This window comes from Crocuta crocuta, unplaced genomic scaffold, assembly GCF_008692635.1.
Source record: "Crocuta crocuta isolate KB4526 unplaced genomic scaffold, BGI_CrCroc_1.0 scaffold46, whole genome shotgun sequence".
Taxonomy (NCBI): Eukaryota; Metazoa; Chordata; class Mammalia; order Carnivora; family Hyaenidae; genus Crocuta; species Crocuta crocuta.
Genome location: NW_027530975.1, coordinates 912,608 through 935,972, shown reverse-complemented (window position 1 = coordinate 935,972; position 23,365 = coordinate 912,608). Strand labels below are relative to the sequence as shown.

The window sequence follows — 23,365 nt, the reverse complement described above, 5'->3', positions numbered from 1 at the left end:
CATGTCAGGCTCCATGCTAAGCAGTCAGGCTCCATGCTAAGCAAGTCAGGCTCCATGCTAAGCATGGAGCTTGCCTGGGATTTTCTTTCTCTCTGCCCTCCCATGCCTGCACAATTAAAAAATTAAAAACAAAACTAAAACAAAACAAAGAATACAGGATGAGAATCCAAAAATACGTAGGTTGAAAACGCCAACCCCCAAACATCAGCCTACTAAATCAAATACAATAACTTTTTGAAGTTATTGCTATGATAAATTTCTCTTGCTCTCATAAAGAAACACATTAACTAAAGTAAAAATGTTAAGACTTATTTACTGTTCAAAAGCTCAATGCTGCAAAATTAAAAGATAATTATTTAAAAGCAGTTCGTGACCAAAACCACCTAGCAAAATGAGGCAAGTGCACAATATATAAACCACCTCTCTAAAGGAACATTGTAAGAGCGGGTAGGGAAAGGGTGCACCTGGAAATGCTAAAATATATTAACTCCACCTTTGGATAGAGGAATTCTGGATGATTTTCTTTCAGCCTACATCCTTCTGATTGTCTGCAAATTCTCTTTAGTATCTTTTTGTTAATGAAAAAAAAAGATGTAGAACCGAACTAAAGGAAGATAGACCTTTTCTTCCTTTTAAGATAACTTCAAATTATAATTTTAAGATTTTTAGCTTTACAAGTCACACATAAAAACATGGTCTTTGCAAAATGCAGAAAATACAGATGGTATTTCCTCTTTAAATCTCCCTAATGTGGCTCTGTCTCCATCCCTCCATCAGGACCGCTCTTGCAATGCCAACAGTGTCTCTGTTCTGCCAGCTGCAATAACCATTCTCCACTCTTCATTTTACTTGACCTTGGAGAACATTTGACGAAGCTGACCACTCTCCTCTTGTTGAAAGGCTCTGTCTTAACTTCAGTGAGATTGTATTCCAATTTTCCCTTCTACTCCCATGGTAGCCACTTCCCAATCTCCTTTCCCAGGTTTTCCTCCTGAACCTGACCTCGAAATACTGCAGTTGCTTCAGGATCAGACAGAAGGGCTTTTCTCTGCTCCCTTTATCTACTGTGACTAGGTGAGATCTCATCTATTTCTGTGGCTATTTTTTTTTTTTTAAATAAACTTTTATGGACATTTGAGTAGCTTACTCAGTTAAGTGCCTAACTTTTGATTTCAGTCCAGGTCATGATCTCATGGTTTGTGAGACTGAGCCCCATGTTGGGCTCTGCACTGACAGGGTAGAGACTGCTTAAGATTCTCTCTCGCTCCCTCTGCCCCTCTCCCCCTTGCACACACTCTCTTCCTCTCAAAATAAACATTTAAAATAAGTAAATGGGGCACCTGGGTGGCTCAGTCGGTTGGGCATCTGTACTGACAGCTCAGAACCTGGAGCATGCTTTGGATTCTATGTCTCCCTCTCTCTGCCCCTGCCCCACTCATGCTCTGTCTCTCTCTGTCTCTCAAACATAAAATAAACATTAAAAAAAAATTTAAAGTAAATAAACTTCTGACTTTAGAATAGTTTTGGGCTTACAGAAAAGTGGCAAAAATAGTACAGAGAGTTCCTGTAAGGACAATACTCCGATTCCTGTTAATTAACATCTTATGATGACAAATAGACACATTTGTCACAACTAATAAACTGTTACTGACACATTATTATTATTATTAATTATTATTAACTCAGGCTCATACATTTCTGGATTTCCTGAGATTTTACCTAATGTCCCTTTTTTTTGTTCCAGGACCCGATTTAGGATGACACTTTGTATTTAATTGCCAGGTCTCTTTAGGTGCCTCTTGGCTGAAACTGTTCCTCAATTCTCCCTGTTTTTTGATGAGCTTGTCAGATTTGGGGTATATTGATCAGGTATTTTGTAGACAGGCTATCCTTCTATCAGAATGCATCTGATGTCCCCATGGCTCAGCTGGGGTTACAGATTTTTATGCAGCAAAATCTCAGAGGTGAAGTGTCATTTTCACATCAAGGGTACGTGCTCCTGACACAGCTCCCCACTGCTGATGTGGCCTCTGATGGCCTGGCTGAGGTCGCAGATGTCAGGTTCCTCCGTGATGACGTTACTCTTTTTTTCCCCCCTTTTCCATACTTATTCTTTGGAAGGAAGACCTTATGTGCAGCCCATGCTTAAAACAGTTAAGAGTTATTTCCACTGCCTTGACAACAGAGTATCCACAAATTAGTTGGAATTCTTCTGTATGAGAGATTTGTCTCTTTTCCCTTGTTTATTTATTCATTTATTTATATTAGTATGAACTCATGGATATTTGTTTTATGTTTGGGTTATAACCTAACATGACATTATTTCCTTTGTTGCTCTGATTGTTCTAGCTTTGGCCTCTGGGAGCTCTTCTGGTTGGCTCCTGGGTCTCTTTCACACACCTTCATCTTGCTTTTTGAGCACCTCCTTACTTGGCAGCATTACCACATTTTCCAGGTTCATCCTGTATATCCCCTTCTCCAAGCCCTAGAAACTTCCAGTTCTTTTCATTGGAGAATGGAATTAAAAACCAAGATCTGGGCAGTGAGTATGCTTGTTGCTAGTGGGGTATAGACCCTTTTTCAAACTTTCTTAGTCCCCATTTCTGATTTAGACACATCAAAATATGCTAATTGGGGGTGTCTTTTGTGAGGCTGCATCAAATAGACAACCTGAAAGATAAATGTTGACAAATAATACTCTCCCTGTATGTAATCCACATACGTAACACCACATATTATTAAGAGGATCTTTTGAAAATCCTAGGAAATACACTTTTCAGTCAAACTGAAAGAGAAGTTAAAAGATTTCAACTTGATGAAATGCAAGATCGCCAACGTTAATCAGAAATGGTAAGGGAAGAAATGAGCCAAAATGGTTAACATGGAAATGAAAACTGCTTTTATAAACAATTCTACTAAGAAAGTGATTAGAGATTCTTAATTCTAAGAACCACAACTTCTTCCAATAACAACTAAATTGAAAAGCAAACCTGAAAATTCAGGTTTTGCTGATGAACTAGGTTTGGGACAGCAAGGGACTAGATTAGCAGTAATTCTGCAGCCAAGTACTAGATAAAATCGACTTCGATAATATTATAGAGCTTAAAATAAGACACAAATGTTCTTCTCACTTAGGCTGGCTGAAAGAAAAAAATCTAGGTGTTACTTATTACTTAGTTTAAGGGAAAAGCAAATGGCTTGTCTATACAGGCACATCCCACACTACAGGGACAGGTGCAGTGACAATCAAAATTACACAGTAAGATCTTTCTATAGAATATCTGTTACAATTTAAGTTAATAATCCCAACCAAGGTCTGACTTTTGCTTTTTTTTTTTTTCCCAATGACCTCAACATTAGATTTAATGAATTGGAAAATACATGTCTGGAAGGATTTCTTCAGGTTTAAATAAATCAAACAGAAGGCTAAATTATACTTCATATGAATCAACATCAACTATAAAAGCTACCCCCATCTTGCTTCTTCCTAATGCATGCCTTCCTTTTACATCAATAAATCAGAAGGCAAAGGTCTTTTTCATGGTAATGAAACCCAAGTGTTATTTGGAGAAAACTGAGAGGCAGCAAGGAAGAGGAGCTTTTAGAGAGATTTAAAGGCCACCAGAGAACAGGAGAAACAGATTGCAGAACATTCTTTTGGGCAAGAACAAGGGGGAGATGATCATGCATTGATCCATGATATGAAGTCCTTTTGGTTTGCAAACAGCTCCTCTTTACCCTGCCCGAACTAGACAAAAGTTCCCATGCTTTGTGCTGGTTGTTCTTTTGATTTCTCCTCTTAAAAAAAAAAAAAAAGTCACAGCACTATAGCACAGGGCTGGGAACCTAACCTCACAGCATGTCTGTCCCAACTTGCAATGCTGTAGCATCTCCCCTCATCCACCTGAAGGGCATTCCTCCTTGTCAATTACTGCAACAGACAAGGTGAGGTTGCACCCTTTTACTTTCCAAAATCTGAAAGCCTTTCTTGTGCCACTCTTCCAAGCAGGGACCTCCTTTATTCTGCTGTGAAACTCCTCCCCCACACACTCTTTTTCCCAAACTCTGTTTAAAATCTGTTTACCAGCAAGCACAACAAACTCAGACTCGTCCCCTCGGTCACAAGACACAATCCTTTGGCTTGCTACCTTTTTTTTCCTCCCTCCGCTCCACTAACCCACCCCCTGCTCCTGGTTTCCTCTTTCTTCCTTGCTGGATCATTTACTTGCCCTCCTGGCCTGAGAGCCCCACACTGTGCTGCTTCTGAGCCAGAGACCCTGGAGGGAGGGAGTTTTCGGGGTCAGATGAAGACAAGCATGCCTTTGAGGGAAAGGCTTCTGAGGAGCTAAGCCAGATGCAGAAGCCAAAAGCAAGGCCAGTTCCTTCTTGCACGGCCTGCCTACTAGGGCCTGGTCCCACTTACCCATTAGTGGGAATATCAGGAGGCAGCTTGTGCTCAAAAGAATACAGCCTTTGGAAATAAGAGCCACCCTGCCTTGCCATTTCCTTGGACCTATGACCAATAGCCATTGAACTTCTGAATCACTGCTTCCTCAATTTTAACATGGGAAAAATGATGCCTACACGAACTATGCTGAGGATAAAAATGAGATAATGTATGTAGAATATAATAATAGAACCCACAGGAGATATGCTATGACCCATCTTAGACATCTATCCAGTGCTTGGTCAATCCACAGGCACTTAAAATCAGTCCAAGACCATCTTTTTAAAAAGAATTTTTGCAGTTAAATTCCTTTTAGTTAAACAACAAAAAATCTAAAAACACCAGCTGGCATGATAACATTTACGCTTAAAACTTTCAGATTAAAACTCAGTCTTGACAGTGATTTATTTTTGATGTTTCTGAAAAACAAAGGAACATTCTCCCTCTGTTTACAAGATTTTTATATGCTAGAAGGGAACGTATTTGGGGATGCCTATTAAATGTCCCAGAAATCAGTCACAGAAGTAGCTGAGGACGTGTACTCACCGGGTGATATAGGCCTGCTGGAACTTGGAGAAGGTGTGTAAGGGATGGGGCTGGACACAGTGCGAGGTCTTAATCCTTGTGCAGACATCTCATTGAAATACCTAAGAGAGGGAGGAGATTATCAGTACTGCCTGCATTTCAGTAGTTCCTAAGAGAGTTCCTATGAGAAAATGTTGGAAGTTCATATCCTGAGGTCAAACTCTGGGTAGTTAGAGAGCATGTATAAAGCTAAGAGACATGTATAAAGTGGACTCTGGGGTCACACGGCTCCACTGTTTGGCAAAGCCCTCTCCCTAGGGGTATAGATTAGGGAATCTGGAATGTTCTAGCTCCAGGTGGAGGCTTGCCAACAGAGCTGCTCCATACAACAGACAGGACTAGATTTTCCTTCATCACACAAAAGCTATGTAGAAATCTACCTCTGCTGTCCCAAGAATTACAGACACATCCATGTTTTGATGGCTATATTTAAATTATTATTTGAAACTCAAAACCAAACTAGCCCTCAAAGATTTATGTCATCAAACTAAAGCTTAAAGATAATGGTATTCCCATGAACTGGAAGTTAATCATTTACAAAGCAAGCTTTGCTTAAAAGTCACACGCTAGAATTCAGTGAAAGACACCAGCACGGCACACGTGCTGCAGCCACACTTGGCCACACCACTCCTCCTGGATGTGGAAGTCACATCAGACCTGTGAATACTCAGGCGTGATCATCAGGAACGTCAACCTTCACGCTGTGAACAAGCACAGAATGCTGACAAGGAGAGATTTCTGCTTGAGAGATTTCCCAGTAAGCTAACTTTCACAGGCCTTACAGCCAAAGGAAGGAACAACCTTGTGTGCTGGCATCTTTATCCCAGGGAAGATCTCAGCCCTGATTGTCAATCAGTTCAAGAGAACATTAACACAGCCATTTCCATGCTGGTTTATTTGGCTCAAAGAAAACCAGGCTCCCAAATTTCACACGCATCTCTCAGCTACCCTCTGCTGACTCTTCCTGCCCCTACAGAGCAGCACACCATCATGGTACCTACATCCTGCTCTGCGGTGAAAACCGCCTCTTCGTCTTTAAGGAATAAACAGACTTGGAGATGTCTCAAGTTTCCAACTATTTTCTTTCTCTCAAATGTGACAATGTCATTCCTAGCAGGGAGAGAAGTCTTAATTGAGCAGCTATACTCTGGCTGATATCATGTAACCTATGAAAGACAAAGCAAGTCTTCTGGAGTGAATACTAGCTCTGGAGGCCTAAAGGATTTCAGTATTTTCCCCATGGTTGGAAGATACTGTTCCTCAAAGTGTGTCCTACTCAAAATCAAGTACAGGGTGCCATGTCAATACACGGTTTTCTCCATGTTTTAAGGTAGTTAATAAACTTTTTTTAGTATTCTAGCTGATGTTTCTAGTCAAATGGTTTTCATAGGTTAAGAATTTCAGAGAGAAGGGAACAGAAAGAAATCAGTAAAATGCAAGGCTAACCCAAGTTTTATGATATAAACTTTTGAGAAAGAATAATCTTTATTCCTTCCAAATGAGGAAGCCATACACAGATATTTTAAGTAGGATAACCCATTATTCTGTTTTTATAAATTTTGTTATAAAAATACAGACCTTCATTATAGAAAATCTCAGATTTTTCTTCAATTGATAACACCACTGTGTATAGCAAGTTGATGAAAAGCCCTGGTAATAACCCTCCAGATCTATTCAATCACAGAAAGAGAAAGTGCTGATGCACTGATACTGCCCACATGTTTTCAAAACAGTGTGTTTTGGCGTCAATAGCCAATACAACTCATAGTGGCCATTAGCAGACCCTGGTCTCTAACTAACAGCCCAGTCGTTTTTGAGCAGATCTCCAAGTAAACTTGGTCTCACCCTTCACACTAAGACACGGACACATAAGACAAGGGCAACCCTGATCCAGAACAGAGAATTTCCTTGCAGAAATAATCTGGTTCCGAGAAAGCCCAATTCCCCAACCCTGGAGGTTGGGTTTCTCTGCTGACTAAACAATTTTTTCAAGGTGGACTTGCTGCTCATCTTAACAATCACCTTACTCCCAAGTACAGGGGAAGGGGAGTTGAGGGGAGAAGGCTCTGGATGAGAGAAAAATGCTGTGACCCTTTCCTGTAGTTAGCCAGAGAGGACTGTCTTACTTCAGCCCATTTCTTAGCGGGACCATGAGGGGGTTTGACATAGAGGCCTGAACAGATAAATTCACTGCACTGGTTTTATTTTTTATAAGTAGCCGCAATAAGGCTCAAAAGCCTCCGAGTTGCTAAGGCCGGCCTTTGCCTTTCAACAACCTTCACCTGTGTCCCGGGATCTTCCATTCCACGCATGCGCTCCTCCCCTCGGGCTGTACGCCGGCTGCGCATCCACAGCTAGAACTCGGGAGGCTTCCGCGCTTTGCACAGACACGGTGCAGGAGAAGACAAGCTCAACAACTCAAACTCTGTCTACACATAACCTTCCATTTCTCTCTCTACCAAGCAGTAACTTTGCAAAGACTTTTTTGTCTTTCTGTGATTAAGGAAAACGGCCAACGCTCTTCACTTCCCCGTCCTCAGCATCTACGTGGATGCAGTGGTGGCATCACCACCGCGAGCCATCTCCTTCCACATCCAGTGGGATGCCAAGGGAGACCTCTCAGGGCCTGGTTTCCGTTATTTTTCTGCAAGGCTCAAAGGACGTGCACACCTTTCATCATCCATTTCCAGGCTGGATTCGCTCTCGGAGAGCTGCCGACAGAGGGCTTCCCTTCTCTCCATCTCTCTCTGCAGCTTCCTCTGCAGCCGCAAGTTCTCCTCCCGCATGTGGCGCTCCTCCTCCAGATACTGCGCCATCTTTTCGGAATCTGAAAGGCCGGAGATCTCTGTTAGACTGTGGCTGCCAAGCAGCAATGCTGAGGCAGCGGCTCCCCCCCATCCCCCTCACTCGGGGAGATCTGGATCTAAGGTTTCCCCCACGTATCAAAGTTTACCGACAGTTTGCATTTAGAAAAACACATACATATAAAACGACACTGGGAGTCACTAGGCACCTTCACTCCCACTTACTTGCCTTCTGAAATGATTTTTGTGTAAGAGGAAATGGCAGAGCTGGAGCCGAGAGGGCAGCCAGGGAAATCGAGTCAGCCCTGGGCTCCCCTCAATGAGGCACCAATTCTGCTGGCCCTCAGCTCCAGACACAGAGGGAGCCCATCAGCCTGTTAGCACACCTGTAACAGGCTACTAGAACACTTGGTATGTTAGAATTCTCTTTATAAAAATAGAAATTGTTGTAGTGAATAGCTTTAGATAAATATGTCACCTCTAACTTTCGGGGTATGTGTGACTCTACTTCCCTGATTCATGCACAGCCTGAGACAGGCGGCAGGTACAGACCCGTGCGCAGCTGGGTTCTGGGGACAGAGTCTTGCTTATGACAAATCCCCGTTCCTCAGGAACTGCCCCATAGAGCGAGGCCTCCCTAAGGTACCCGTCTCCAGGGCGAGGGCCGATTAGCCTCAGGGCTAGACGGGAACCAGGCTGAGCCCATCAGATTCTCTGTACAGGAATCTGAAGTGTCCAACTGACATCTTCATGGAGCTCTAGAATGCCCTCATGATGAGTTCTCTGGAGCTTTCACAACCCCTGCCCTTCTGAGGTCACTCTGTGCAGGACTGTGGGGTATATTCTGGCACCGTTCCAACGAACAGTAAAACATGACCGCCCCCAACCCTTTACTGGTTTACATCTGACAGCATATGTTGTTACTAAGTCACAAAATAATGTTAATACAAAGTGCAGTGTTAACCCATCTTCTTGCTTCCATCCTCTTTCCCTCCTGGGGAGCCAATGAACCTCCTGGGAAAAGTAAAATCTCCACCTACTTCTCGTGTCTGGAAAAATAGCTACAAACTCAGAGTGGCCATGATCATGTTGAGGAGAGAGTCCTACAGGTTTTTGCTCCATATTACTAGCCCACTCCAAATTTAAGAAGGAAGGAATGTGTGGAATGCCACCTGACCACCTCTTCCCCACAAAGTGACCCTACTTTAACTCTCCAGTCCAAATTACTTTCAGTTTTAAGCATTTCTATGAAGTTCTGGTGTTTTAGCAAATAATTACTTTTGATGTTAAGTATTCAATGATTTCTAAGACTGCATCATTACAGAATACATAAAAGCTCTTGAATATCCTTATTTTAGAAATGCAAATAAAAATACCTAAATTATTAAACAGTTATGTGCACTGAAACACTAAATCCCTCAGTTGTTTTCAATATAACCAGAAACCCTGCTGTCTAATCCAGATGCAAAAATCTCTTTAATTGAAGGCATGCTGGGAAAATATTTACAAAGTACACTTTTAATATAAATGATTTAAATTATTTCATCCCAAATATGCAAGCATGCAGAACTTTTCACTAGCTCTACAGGAAGCACTAGATTGGCCCCTTGGAGTATTATTGTTTCTAGAACAAGAGGGGCAGCTGTTAGAGCAAGTTGCCTTTCTTCTCCATAAACAGGAAAGCTTCAGAGAACTGAGGATTCATGAGGCTTCAAGAATAATCATTTAAGAGAAACACTGTCTTTCAGATACAATCCTTTAGCATCCAAGGAAATCCTTAATAATCTATACACAAGAACATCAGTCAGCGGGAGTGATGGCTGAAAGACTTTCCTGGCAGTAGGGCAATTAACCCAAAAGCTAGAGGACAGAGAAGGCGCAAGGCCCAATACCTCTGGGTGTTACAGACCCAGCCGGAGATGGCTGAAGTGGTGGTATTCCTTGGGTGCCCTCTGCTGGCACACCACCACACTGAACACTTCAAGAAACTGGATTTACTCCCATGAGTCACACAACCCTCTCACCCTCTCTCATACAGAGTTCCCAAGATTCGGGGGCTAATGCTTCCCCCATCTTCAGCCATCTCAGAACACTTATAAAGTTAGCATCAATACAGGGTGATTTTCAGACAGACTCTGAAGAGGCGGTTACCATATGATCCAAAGGTGGCCTGTAGATTTTGCAACCCCTTTCAAGTTCAGTTTTAGAAAATGCTGATGCCCAGATCCCACCCCAAACAAATCCAAATCCTAAGGATGCTGGGATGCTGAAAAGCCCCCAAGGGATTCTCATGTTCATCCAGTGTTGAAGAACTATTGGGACAGGTTCAAGTTTTGATACCGCTGGACTTGGAGGAACTGCCCCAGCAGCATGGCAGGGAGGTCGGCTATCTGACCTCTGGAGGATGAGGGAAAGTCACTAACTTGTCTTCTCAACCAATCCAGACCAAATGTAAGCAGCAGGGGGCCACATGCCCCTTCTTCCATTCAGCTTTCTCTGCCCTCATGAAATTGAAATAGCACTTATGGATGCTCCTGTAGGCATCTGCAGTCTCTTCAGAGACCAAATAGTGCCAGAGGAAGAAAAGTTATGGGAATGAAAAATTCTTCTCCAATTTCTTCTAAAATTTTTGTCTGGGGCATAAGTATACACAAGAAAGAAAACTAAACTGCCAGCACTGGAGGGAGTTCAGAAAGGTGCTAATGAGATATCTGTCTCACACAGCAAAAACTCAAAAAATATTCTAACTTAACTAGTATTTGAGAACTCACTGATTTGCTTTCATGAAATGTATGTAGTAGTTTTCAACCCGAGGTACACATCACAGTTCTTTGTATTAAAACAAATGGAGGATCGGGTTCTACTACTAGAGTAAGTCCAGAATCCTGTATGAGATTAGACACAACGATGGACCCTCAAAAGATGACCACATCCTGATCCCTGAAGCCTGAAATTATGTCACTTTCCAAGGCAAAAGAGACTGCAGCTGTGATGAAGTTAAGGACCTTGGGATGGGAATATCCTGGATTATCTGGCTGGGCCCAAGGTAATCAAAGGGTCCTTTTAAGAAGGAGGAGTGAAAAGATGTGATCATGGATGCAGGTAGAATGATGCCAATGCAGGAAGGAACTATGACCCAAAAGGTGCAGGCAGCTTCTAGAAGCTGGAAAAAAAACAAGGAAACAGAGTCTCCCTAGAGCCTTTTACCAGAAACCAGGCCTGCTGGCAGCTTGAGGTTAGCCCAGGGAGACCAGGGAGACCGAAGTTGGACTACTGGCCTCCAGGACTATAAGTTAATATATGTGTATTGTTTTAAGCTACTAAATTTGTGGTCATTTGTCACAGCAACAAGAGGAAACTAACACTATTTTTTAAAGGTTCCAAGGATAACCTTGAGTCACCATCCCAGATGCACTACTGGACTAGAACCTACACTGAACTTTACAGAAGACAACACTAAGGTAAGAATCATCGAAATTTTAAATGCTCATTCACGTGACTCAACAAATCCACTTCCGGAGTTTCTCCTGAAGGTGCTGTTGCTCAGGTGTCAAATGTGTGGACACAGATGTCCACTGGGGTTGCAGCACCACAACTGGTGTGGGACCAGTTAAATAAATTATGGTATATGGTACCCATGGGCGATGTGCTCCAAGCCCCCCAATGGAGGCCTGAAACCAAGGAGGGCACCAAACCCTATATATACTATGTGTTTTCTCAACATACACACCTAGGATAAAGTTTAACTTCTAAATAAGGCACAGTAAGAAGTCAACAAAGTAATAATAAAATAGAACAATTTTAACAACAGAGTGTAACAAAAGTTATGTGACGTTGTCTTGGTCTCTCTTGTAGGGACCTCTCTTGTAGGGAGGGAAGGCCTCCCCCAAGATGGGCCACTTTGGCATGAACATTATTTAAAGGTAAAAGCAATACAAAACCAGCAGATTTAGGAAAAGCTCTTTACCTACCCTCCTCCAATGCCTGCTTGTACCAGGAAGAGCGCTATAAACAGAATCCTCTTTACCTAAGAAACTTCTCTACATAACAGGGCCAGCTTTGTTTTCTAAACATGTCCTCTCATTTCTTGATGGTCTGTCTTCCCTTTGGATCCTCATACCCCTCCTCCCTCCTTGTCCAAATAAGCTTCATGTTGCCTGTCTTTGGAATTTCCACTTCTGTGTGGATTCCCTGTATGTATGCTATTAAATTTGATTTTCTCCTGTTAATCTGCCTCATGTCAATTTGAATCTTAGTCTGACTAGAAGGACCTTGAAAGGCAAGGGAAGGTCTTCGTCCCTGACACTCAAAATATCTTACTGTGTGTGTGTCCTTGCCTTTCTTGTGATGACGTGACATAATACAATGCCTACGTGAGGAGATGAAGTGAGGTGAACGACACAAGCATGTGACATATCATCAGGCACTACTGATCTAAAGATAAGTCAGGAGGAGGCCCATCTGCCTCCCAACTACAGCTGACCACAGGTAACGGATACAGTGGGAAGCGAAACTGGGGGTAAGAGGCCACTAGTGTATCCACATGCCTGAATACCAAACAGCCTTTTAAAAAGGGAGTAAGACCACTCTCTGTATGTATTGGCAAGGAAACAATTATGATATACAGTAAGCAAAAAAAGAAAAATATAAGAGTGTGTTCACTGTGCTACTTTTGTATAATGTAAGTTTATCTGGAAGAACAGATAAAAACCGTATAATTGTGAGACGTGGGTGGCTGGGGGTCAGGGGTGAGACAGAGAGCTACTTTTCCCTGCATACCTTTCATTCACTACATGGGCTATTCAGATCCACGTGGGCAAACCAACTGCAGAAACAGGAGCAAACACAGAGTGCCCTAGGCAAGTGTTCAGAAATCTAGTTCTTTTGATTTCCAACTCAATATCTTGACATTTTCCAAAATAATCAGTATAAATTTTTAAAGCATTTACTCCTCAAGTACGATGAACAAATGTTAGCTGATGCTAAACTTTAGTAGTAAGGAAAATAAATACTATATTCTCTGCCTTAATCCCCCAAAAGTACATTTGTTACTATAATCTTAGAAATGAACATGGGGCAGAGGATTAAAAATAGTGCCTGATTCTGGACTCTCCTCAGATTATTTGATTTTTCTAGAAGCATTCTAAACTATTTGCCTTGTCCTACTATACTAATCCTACTATTCCAGGATGATAGGAAGATTACTAGACACAGGTACTGGTAATGAAATACAGTATGGATTTGATTTATGCAAATTCAATGGTAAATACTGGTAAAATCCTGTAACTGGGAAATGGATTAATTCTGCACTCAGAAGACCAGTGAAATCAGAGGCTACATACGCTGTAACTGAGCGGCTCTCAGCTGCTTCTTCAGCCTCTCCACTTCATTCTTTAAAAACCTGATGTGGCGCATCATGTTTTCTGGAGAGTCTATCTCCATGGAGACGTCTCTGGGCGACGGGGGGGCAGACACCGGCTGGTCTAATTTCTCCTGCAGGATTCTTCAGTGAAAAGAAAAATTCCAACAATGAAAAACAGTTTGCCTTAAAAGACAAAACAACATACCCGCTGGAAGGTTTGTTTTAATAGCAAACTCCTATAAATCACTGGAATTCACAGGGTTTCCAAACTCCTCTGCCCATTTTATATCCACTTCTGGGCTCCCTTATCTAGGATCCAGGACAAGGTCAAGGGCAGGGCCATAGGATCCACCCTCCTTTTTTTTCTTTTCAGGGACCATTGGTAATTAAGCATTAGTGAGAAAGTCTCCAATGTCTGCTTTTGATTACTGTACTTGGCATACAGTAGGCACTCAGAGTTATCTGGTACCTAAGCGTTCATCATGCTGGTTTGTAGGGATGGAAATACCAAAGAAATTTCACTCAGTGCTGGTAAAACTTACAAACTCTGTACTAATGAGCCCCCTTGGAAGCTGGCTTTACGTAGTCTCCACTTCTAAAATTCCCTCCTGAAAAACCAATCCTAAGGGCATGGCAAACTGGGCTGAAGGCCGTCTGCTTTTGGCCATAGCAGAGATAAAAAGATAAAGAATAAAATAAAACCAGAATCACTGGGCTAATAATTGGTGGTCCCACCCTCTCTACCAATTATCATTAGTTTGAAGCGTATGGAATGTAAATATTCAACAACTTTTGACCTACAGATGATAATTTCGTATTGTTTAACATGATATTTTGGTATTTATCTATATAAAACCTCCAAACTGCGTTCTGCAAAGGCAGGCAGACTGACAGTGGACCTCCACATCCCCTTTTATAACCTGCTAGGGGTTTGGTTTGATTTGGCTTTTAACTTTTTACCTTTAAGATTGCCCAAATGCAAACTGTGAATCACCTTTGGGTCTGCCCTTGTTGAGAAAACTGGTATGTTAAATTATTGTAATGGTCCCTGCATTTATTATATTAAGTAACTTTTAATAATCAATTTATTAGTACCACCACAATAATGCAAAACAGCCGATTCACCTACAGCTTGAGTATTTCCCTAGAGACAGCTTTATTTTTCACTTAAAGACAGGACTGTATTTTGCAAATTTAGAGATGAACTTAAAATAACTTATGGACGTTCATCCAAACCAAATAGTTACGGCAAAAGGACTCTGGTTAGCAAACAAAAGATCCTAGTGAAGTAGATTAATGAACATTTTTTAAAAACTCCATTTCTACACCCATGAACACATCCCACATACAGAGCCTCTCTGCCATTCTTCAAGTCCTGCTCCATCACCCCGAAGGATGCAGTACTTAAAAATTAGGGCCTGACAGTGTCTTGCAAAAAGGGGCTCAAGAAACATTTGCTGTTGAATGACATTTCACATCCATGTACCTACATTTAGCACAATTCCTAACCTTAACTATGTTCGAGTGTTTCTTTACAGTAAGTTTTAAAACCAATAATAATTTTCCTATTAAAATCTCAGCCTTCCTAATGAAGTAATTCTAGAGATGTGCAATCATTAACCGTACACAGTATACATCCCAACCACTTGAGAAAACTGGGGGAGCCAATTCAAGAAGGTAAAAAGTTGAAATTGCAGCCATCTTTAAAAACAATTTAAAGGTGAAAATTCGCACCTGGGCTAACCTCTTCATAGCCTTTAACCCCAAATGACGATAAGAGAGAAATATAAAAAGGTAACCAGCATGAGAAGAGTTCAGAAGGCTTTCAACTCTCTTTTAGCTTGGCAAATTAATTAAGGAGTACATCACCCAGAACATTACAATGCCCCTTTTGCTATCCCTGTCACACCCAGCTCAGCACCCCAGACGTGCACACACACCCCGTACTGAACAGCAAGACTCAACAAACCGCTTTTCAGCTTCAAGTTTGTCCATCCTTTTCCAGAGACGATTAACTAGTGCTTCTTGTTCTTGTTCCAAAGTATTTTCAAGGTCGATCTTCTCTCGTCTCAACTAAAGGAAGGAAAAAGTTTTACTGAGAATAGTAGGCCATTTAAACTTTGTTAATGAGATTTTTTGATTGGACCATTAGGACCCTTGCTTGGAGAAATCTGCAAAGAAACGGCCAATTTCCTGCCACAGACACATTAAGCACATCTAGTTCTTAAACCTTAATTGAGAAAATCGAGACAGGTTCACTCTTTGATGTGAATGCTTCATTGCCTCCTGGTACATGAATCACACTGCTTGTTTCAGCATTTAGTCAAGACACATGAAAGTCTTCCTTAAAGAGGGTCTGGGGGAGCTGAGCTTACCACTCACACCAGGACTTATCTGGGTCTGTCCCTCCCCACCCAAGTCCTGCATGTAGCCCAATGTTAAAACCAGAAAGGTTATATTACCATTTATATAAATAACTCAAACATCTCAAGACAATTCTATGTACTAGTTAAAGGATGCACAATACTAGTTGCCTCTGAGGACATAGAGAAGAGGAAGATCTGATTTGGGGGAAAGTATGCAGTTGCAAAGGAAACCCCAAAACACACTCTACGAAAGAAGCAAACACGGAAAAATTCATGTAATCAATCAATATTGGGCAATATGCAAATACTGTGAACAATGCCAGCCAATGGCAATGCTCCGCCTATTGGCAGGGAACCAAAGTCTGAATTTTCTGCCCTCATGACACTTATATTTCAGTGGGGTATAGACAGTAAGTGAAATAAGTTATATACTTTTGTGGAGAGTGAAAGAGATATGAAGATAAACAGGGTTGGCAAGAGGGATAGAGAGAGAGTACAATGCTAAATCACGCCCACGGTAGAATGAATATGTTAGATCCTTCTTTGTAGTTATCTACATGTTTGAGATATTAAATATTTTTAACAGGATTTTTGAGAGAGAAAGGCTATGGTACTGCTCCTATACTGTCTCTTCAACCAGTAGCAATTTATCTTTCAATCACTGAGTCAACAAATTATTTTTGATTGCACAGCTGCAAAGATGTCCTCAGCAGGTCACAGAGGCTCCTCACTGATCAGAGGTCCCTGTGTACACAGTAAAATGAGACCAGTACCATGTATAAACCATAGGCTTTTAAAGCAACCAGAGCAGATCTTATTAACAGAGAATAAACCAAGATCACATGGTCAAATGAAAGTACAGCTTGGAAATACCTTCCCTGCATGGGGGTGGGGAGGGGAGTGGGGACTCAGAACAAGTCAGAAGCATTCTGTGCAGTAAAGCTGGGAGCACACGAATGCACAAATGCTTTTCAGAATATCAGACACTTCTGACCTGCAGCAACTGGGAGAAACACTGGAGCAGCTCATGGAAGCCCTATTAAACTGTGTGATTCTCTGTGCTGACCACATGTTTAGCCAAGCTTTAAAGTACAATTCACAGCCATTTTTTTTTTTAAGAAACAAAATTCCAAGGCATTTACCCCATAAGGATTCTGTTCCTGTGCTTAACTAAAAGCATTATAGAGAGTACCTGGTAGGCAAGGAAAAATTCAAACAAGGCATCATTTTACAGTACGGATGCCTTGTAAAATTATACCCAATTGCTTTTAATTTTAGAGTAATCACGCATAATGCTAATCAAGAACTCTGAAAAGCAAAATCAAGACAAAGCTGTCTGTACCCATGTACAACATAATAATAGGCATGTGGCTGTGAGCAGATCCTTATCCACTAAATGAGAAGCCTGGCCTGCCTGACCTGCGCAGTCCTGTCCAGGACTAGCCACTATCATTCTATGTCAGCCTTACGATGGCAGCTGTCTTCAGTCTAAGCCAGTTCAGCCCCAGACCCTTAGAGATGGGAGGAGCAGGAGAACCACTGAAGCCCACCCTTTCATTTCAGCATGAGGGACCACTGGCCTGGGAGATGGTGTGACTCCGGCAAAGCAGTATCTCCAGGATAGGAGTGGCAGCAGTCCCCACAGTGGCCAAAAGACCTGGGCTCTCTCCAACCCTCAACTATGGAGATCCTGAAGGGAAAGTGAGATTTAGGGTAAATTATTCTGATTTGCAAGCCAACAATTCTCGAGAGCAGCAGAGCAGAGGGTAGTTTAGAGAGTCTGAGACAATGCCGACACAGCTAAGAGAGTGGGAGAAACAAGCTGCAAAGGTACGCAAATCCCAGGTTCTCTTCAGCACTTATTGGTTGAGCTACAAGCTGTCAATTTACTGCCCACTTCAGTGAATGAAAGCTTCCTGTGAAAGCCAAGTTTGCTGTACCAATGCTCTACAAACTTACTTCCATGAGCAGATGACACAGAAGGCCCCAGCTCAGCGGCTCAGACAGGGGGGTTTCATCACACAGGCAGGCAGTGCTGTAGGAGCCCACGTTGTCTTTAGCCTCAGAAAGGGTAGGGTCTTTCAGGGTTTTTTTAGTTTTAAAAAATCTCAGTTTTCAATAAATGAATGAATGAATGCTTTTAAAAATTAAAAATCTCAACTTGTCTGCATTGCTGAGGATGTCTCACTGACATGAAAGGGCAAAGAAGTTAGAGGAAATGGTATTATCATGATTAAGTATGATTATGATTAATACTCCCTTGAGTTCTGGATCAGAGTTGCCCCTCCACCTCTTGCCTAATTCCACAACCCATATACATCTAGAGCCAGAGCATACACACCAGCTCTGCCGATTCAGATAGAAGTAGATTTTCTGTGCTCACACTGTCCTGATATCGGACAATCCTCAAAACTGACAGTGTATGTTGAGTTTACAGAGTAGTAAGTCAGAGAGTCTTGCCTGAATGGAAACATCATCCCAGTGACACACTGCTTTCATTACGCTGGTCTCTAACTGTCATACTCTCCCCACCTCCTTCCTAATAATATCTGAAGGCTTTATACATTCAGTGTTCGTGCCACAGGCACCCGTTCATCTATCGCCAACATCAAATTCTCAGGCAAACCCAAGCCCCTCTGACAGCTGATTCTGCGAGTACTCAGCACCAGTGGATATCGCAGATTTGTATAATACTCATTTGAAAGTCTGCTTTATAATTAAGTCAGCTCAATGGACTGCCAAATTCTTTTCTTCTCTTCAGTGGCTCTCTTTCCCATTGCAAGTTAATTAACGTCAGACCAAGAGTTCTTATTATGCTCCCAAAATAAATATGGAAACTTCAGTGGATAAACTTAAGAGTATAAAAATCTAGCTGGCTCATCTGAATTCACAGCCCATCCTATCTGTATCTTCTCAGTGGGCAGATACTGACCCATCACCAAAAAAGCAAAAGGTAGGGGGCAGCCAAGAAATGGCTCCAAACACCACCACACTTCTTTCTCACTGCAGCATTTTCCGATTTAAAGAGAACTAGGACACTGGGATGGGAGCAGAGGTGTGGGAAAGAAATGGTTAGCCAAAAAGCCTCATGAGAACTTCAGCCTAATCGTCGTGCTCAATTATAGAATTCTGGAAGGTCTTAGTGGACTTTTTTCAATCTATATTGACAAGTTTTAGTCTAACCATATTATCATTGTTTCCACAGGAGAATGTATTTTGAATCCCAAACCTATGGCTTAAAAAATTTTTTTGGAAGGCAGCCCATTACAACTAAGAGAATAAAAGAGAGGGAAAAGCCCATGGAATAAGAGCTATCATACAACCAGAACACAGTCTGTTACAACATAGAGTAGAGGGCAGTTAGGTGGTGATGATGTAAGGAGAGTACCCCATGTTTAAAAAAGAAATCACAGAACCCTCTAAGACTGACATTAACCAAACTCTTAGTTGGCTAGACTTTTTTTTCCTGAGAGAGATAATTCCTGAGAAAACAAGTGGGTACTGGGGATTAGTACAACAATCCCCCCAAACCTTCCAAGTTAGGTAGTATCTGAAGGCTATTAATAATTCAGCCCAATTCCCAGTCAATTTATTATATCATTCATACATTATAGATGTTCAAAGTGGTGACCTTGGAGATACAACAGGATAACCAGGGAAAATAACAGTATAATTAATACTCAGAAAATGACTAAATTACAGTAAAAAAAAATGAAAACATTTTTTCAATGGCTGAATGTTTGTGTCCCTTCACCCCCAAATTCATATGGTAGAGCCTTAACTGCCAATCTGATGGTATTTGGAGGCGGGGCCTTTAGAATGTCATTAGGCTTAGTTGATGTCATGAGGTCAGGGCCCTGTAATGATGGGATTCATGTCCTTTCTAGAAGTCAAGAGAGACCTTGCAGCTTGCTGCTGTCTGCTCTCCCCCATGTGAGGGTACAAGAGGAAGTGGCAGTCTGCAACCTGGAAGATGGTCCTCATCAGAACTCCATCATACCGGGACCCAGATCCAACCTCCGGAACCATGAGAAATAGAAATAAAGCCAGTCTGTGTTGTTCTAGCAGCGCCAATAGGATAAGACCATTTTGTTTCTACAACAAGGAGTAGAGCCAATAAAAGATCTTACCTCATTCCATCCTACTTTGCCAATAAACCCAAGTTAATCAAGGTTTTACATAAACTTAGGGAAGAATAGGATTCATGAGGGGGCTATTAAAACAGATCAGGTGCAACTCACACGAAAAGAGGTGAGTATAATACATCATGTCCTTGCTCCGTGGCAAAGCCTTGTTCACAAATTAAAGCAACAGACACTTAAAAAACACTGTTGGTGCTTCTCTTGGTGTCTGTTCAGGCAATCAGTGGAATTTCGCTCAGCCCATACAATGTTCCTCCCAGCTGGAAGACATCTGACCCTTGCCTTCTGAAAAAAGGGTTTTTTATAGAAATCAAACAGCCAATTTTTATTACAGATGAGTTAAGACAGGTGTTCACAGACCACAGAGCCCCCGAGGTACCTATCTGATTAAGCAAGCTGCAGCTGGTTTCAAAATTAAAACCAAGTTCTAGGTCATCACCACTGCTTGTGCAATGCAGAGCAAGTAAGAACTCAGGGAAGCTGGTCAGTGAAGAGCAAGACAAAAGGCGAGAAAGGCTGCTCACTTTTAAGTCCAAGTCAAAAATCACAGGTGAAAAATTTATGTACATCAGGAATATACTGATAGAGGGGAAAAAAAGGAAAAAGATGTAAAAAAAAAATCATAAAGAACTATACAGCAAGATAATTAAGGCTGCCCCTTGGGTGAACAGAATATTGGTGATAATTTCTCTTCCTGCCTTCTCCTGCTCCCACCCAATTCTTTAACGAACATTTACTATTTTTGTAACAGAAGAAATTTAAAGATGTCTAATCTTAAAAGCTGACAATTTCCCAGTACAATTTAACAGTACATCCATTAACTGAAGATGATAATTTATATATACAAAATCCAGAATAAGCCAACAACTCTCAGAGAATAATAGTGAAGTGTCAGCTATTTGAAATACTCTAAGAATTTTCCAGATAACCCATTGTCAACCTTCTATACTATAGCTTCCAAATATTTTTTCTCAAAGCTGCTCCTTTAAAAATTAGATTTGTACTCTGATAAATAGAACTTCAGGACAATATCTCATCAATATTAACATGTAAAAATGACATTATTTTCATAATGTTATTATTCATAAAATGATGAAATAATGTCATTTTCATATGTTATTTTACAAATTTTGCTTCTGTGCAGTGATGGTGGGAAATGAAGGCCTTTTATGAAAAAATAAACACATATAATTACTCAGATTTATATGGTTTCTGGACTTAAGTTTTCATCACCTAACACCAAGATAATAATATACAAATTTGCATTGTGGGTTCATAATTCTAGGGGACTTTTACCAAATAAGCACCACTGATGGAACAAGGTGTACATTCTTTTGCTACATCCAGACTGCAGTGGAGAAGTCCCAGAAGTCCCATCACAGGGTATGTTGCAGATACAGTATCACATCAGTGGCTACCACCAGTATGTTATCTAAAATAAGCTTCTTTAAGAAAATAACATTAGGAAAACTTCTCGATATGCTTTATCCAAAATGGAAGTTTCCATAAGTCATTACCGCATCCATCCCACCTCCTTACACATAAATGGTGGATTTACTTAGCCACTCATTCATTCACCATGCATGTTTAGCTAAGGAGAATGCCCTTTCTAAATCATCAATCAAATTACTGCTCTGGTCAGAAAGAAACAGATTTCATGCATTTCAAAATCACAAGCAAGGAGAAAGTCTGAGTACAGTATCCTCTGGACGTTATTGCCCTTACTGTAGCATACCAACAGCCTTCAATTTAACTGGCAAGAGTTTTTACCTGCAGTTCATGACCAGAAACACACACTGTTGGATGAGGATGTATGTCTTTCCTTACACAGGAAACACATTTTTAATTTTTTCCCTGCCACAATGAGACATCATCTGCACCAACTGATCCACATGGCAGGTGTTATCTGATGCTTCAAAATAAAGTCTGACAATATGAAACACAGTTTTTCTACTTAATTGAAATGAGACCTAGCAAAGAAATTCTGAGGATTTTCCCCCCGACATCCTGCAGAAAGACTTACTTATCTGTGTCCATGACAGAGCTCAGTGTCTATTTTCCCAAGTCTGGAGTTGGATCCTCTCAGTTGGCTTCATCACATCCTGACAGCTTCTGGATTATACAACAAATCAACTGAAAAAGAGAGCTCACTGATGCTTCCTTCGAGTACTGAGGAATGCCCCCAGCTGGCCTGCTTCCAAGGCACAAAATCCCACTAATTTTTCAGCTATGCTTTGAGGCTTTTTCCCAGCTTTCCCAAATAAGGAGTAGGTATGATACTTGTACCCAAGCTTCTCAAGAAACCCCCAAATCCTCAAGGATTTGCTACAAATTGCCACCCAGCTAACTTCACGATTTACTATGATTACGTCAGGCTGTGCCCTAATGCAGCTTGCATAAATGTGCAGGCACAAGTTAATGATGTTTTATTAAAAAAAAAAAATAAAAGCAGGGTAGCAAATTATAATACCCTACCATTAAAAAAAAGGAAGAATGAAGAAGAAAAGAGGGAAGATGAAGAAGAAATATGAACAGCAGTTGCTTGAGGGGTGGACTGTAATCCAGGTAACGTTTTTGTCATTTCTGTACTTCTGTGTTTTCCAATTTTTCTTGAAAGAGCAATAGATTACTTTCATAATACAAACATTTAATTAAAAACTCCCAAGATTTCCATTATTTGAGATTAGCCTTTGAAATCAAATTTCAAAGTATGCACTGGTCACTAAATTTCACCTCTTCAATGGAAGTGAACCCTCAAGTAACATGGTTGTTCTTTGGGGAGAAAATGGCATATAGAAACCAGCAGGTACCACCCAGATAACTCGCACCAGCATGATCTGCAAGGGCAGCTGTTCATGTGAATGGAATCCTAACAAACCCAGTAGGGCCACACTCCCTATGAATTTTAAAAATACCTTGGTTCCACAGCAATTAAAAAAAGATCAACCAAAGATACAAAACTGGTTTGTATTCTGAATTATTGTGTATACAAGTAAGTCAGAAAGGCTATCTTGTATCTTTGACTAAGAATAACTATTTTAAGAGTTGGAAACCTAAAACTTTCCTTTCTTCCATTAAATTTTTATTTTAGAGAGAGAGGGAATACACATGTGCATGACAGGGAGAGGGAGAGAGAGAATCTTAAGCGGGCTCCACATTCAGCACAGAGCCCATTGCAGGGCTCCAACCTATGATCCTGGGATCATGACCTGAGCAGAAATCAAGAGTCAGATGCTCAACTGAGTGAGCCACCCAGGCTCCCCTCCTTTCTTCCTAATAGAACTTAAAATATACAAAATGTGTCATTGTTTCACTTAAAAAAAAAAAAAGAACAAATTTAATTTTGTCCTAAGGATTGTAGTGGATCACTCTAAACCCCAGCCTCTGCAATTTGCTAGTTACAGATGGTGAGAGACACCAGGAATAAGTGGGTGTCACCTCTGCAATGATCCTGGAAGCTGGGATCTTGTCAAGCCTCTGTAAGCACCTGATGTTGCCAGGTGGCTGAAGGTAACCACTGAGGCCTACAGCTAGTGGCTGCCTCATGCAAAACGCTGACTGTAAAGATAAGCCATGCCCTCAAAGACACCAGAGATGCAACTCCTTCTCTTTCCTTGCCCAGTAGCAAAGAGGAAGGATTCAATTTCACATCTCCTTCA

General features: G+C 41.3%; 1 protein-coding gene across 1 annotated transcript in view; it reads right to left on the bottom strand.

The window, feature by feature from the left end:
- The window catches only part of CCDC6 (coiled-coil domain containing 6), a 110,950-nt gene that overhangs the window by 11,124 nt on the left and 76,461 nt on the right, over positions 1-23,365 (bottom strand). Inside the window, exons 4-7 of the mRNA XM_077770155.1 lie at positions 15,168-15,271; positions 13,179-13,339; positions 7,703-7,859; positions 4,994-5,094 (exon numbers count right to left, since the gene is read on the bottom strand). Of these exons, the coding sequence (XP_077626281.1) occupies positions 4,994-5,094; positions 7,703-7,859; positions 13,179-13,339; positions 15,168-15,271 (523 nt within the window). The remainder of the gene's footprint in view (positions 1-4,993; positions 5,095-7,702; positions 7,860-13,178; positions 13,340-15,167; positions 15,272-23,365) is intronic.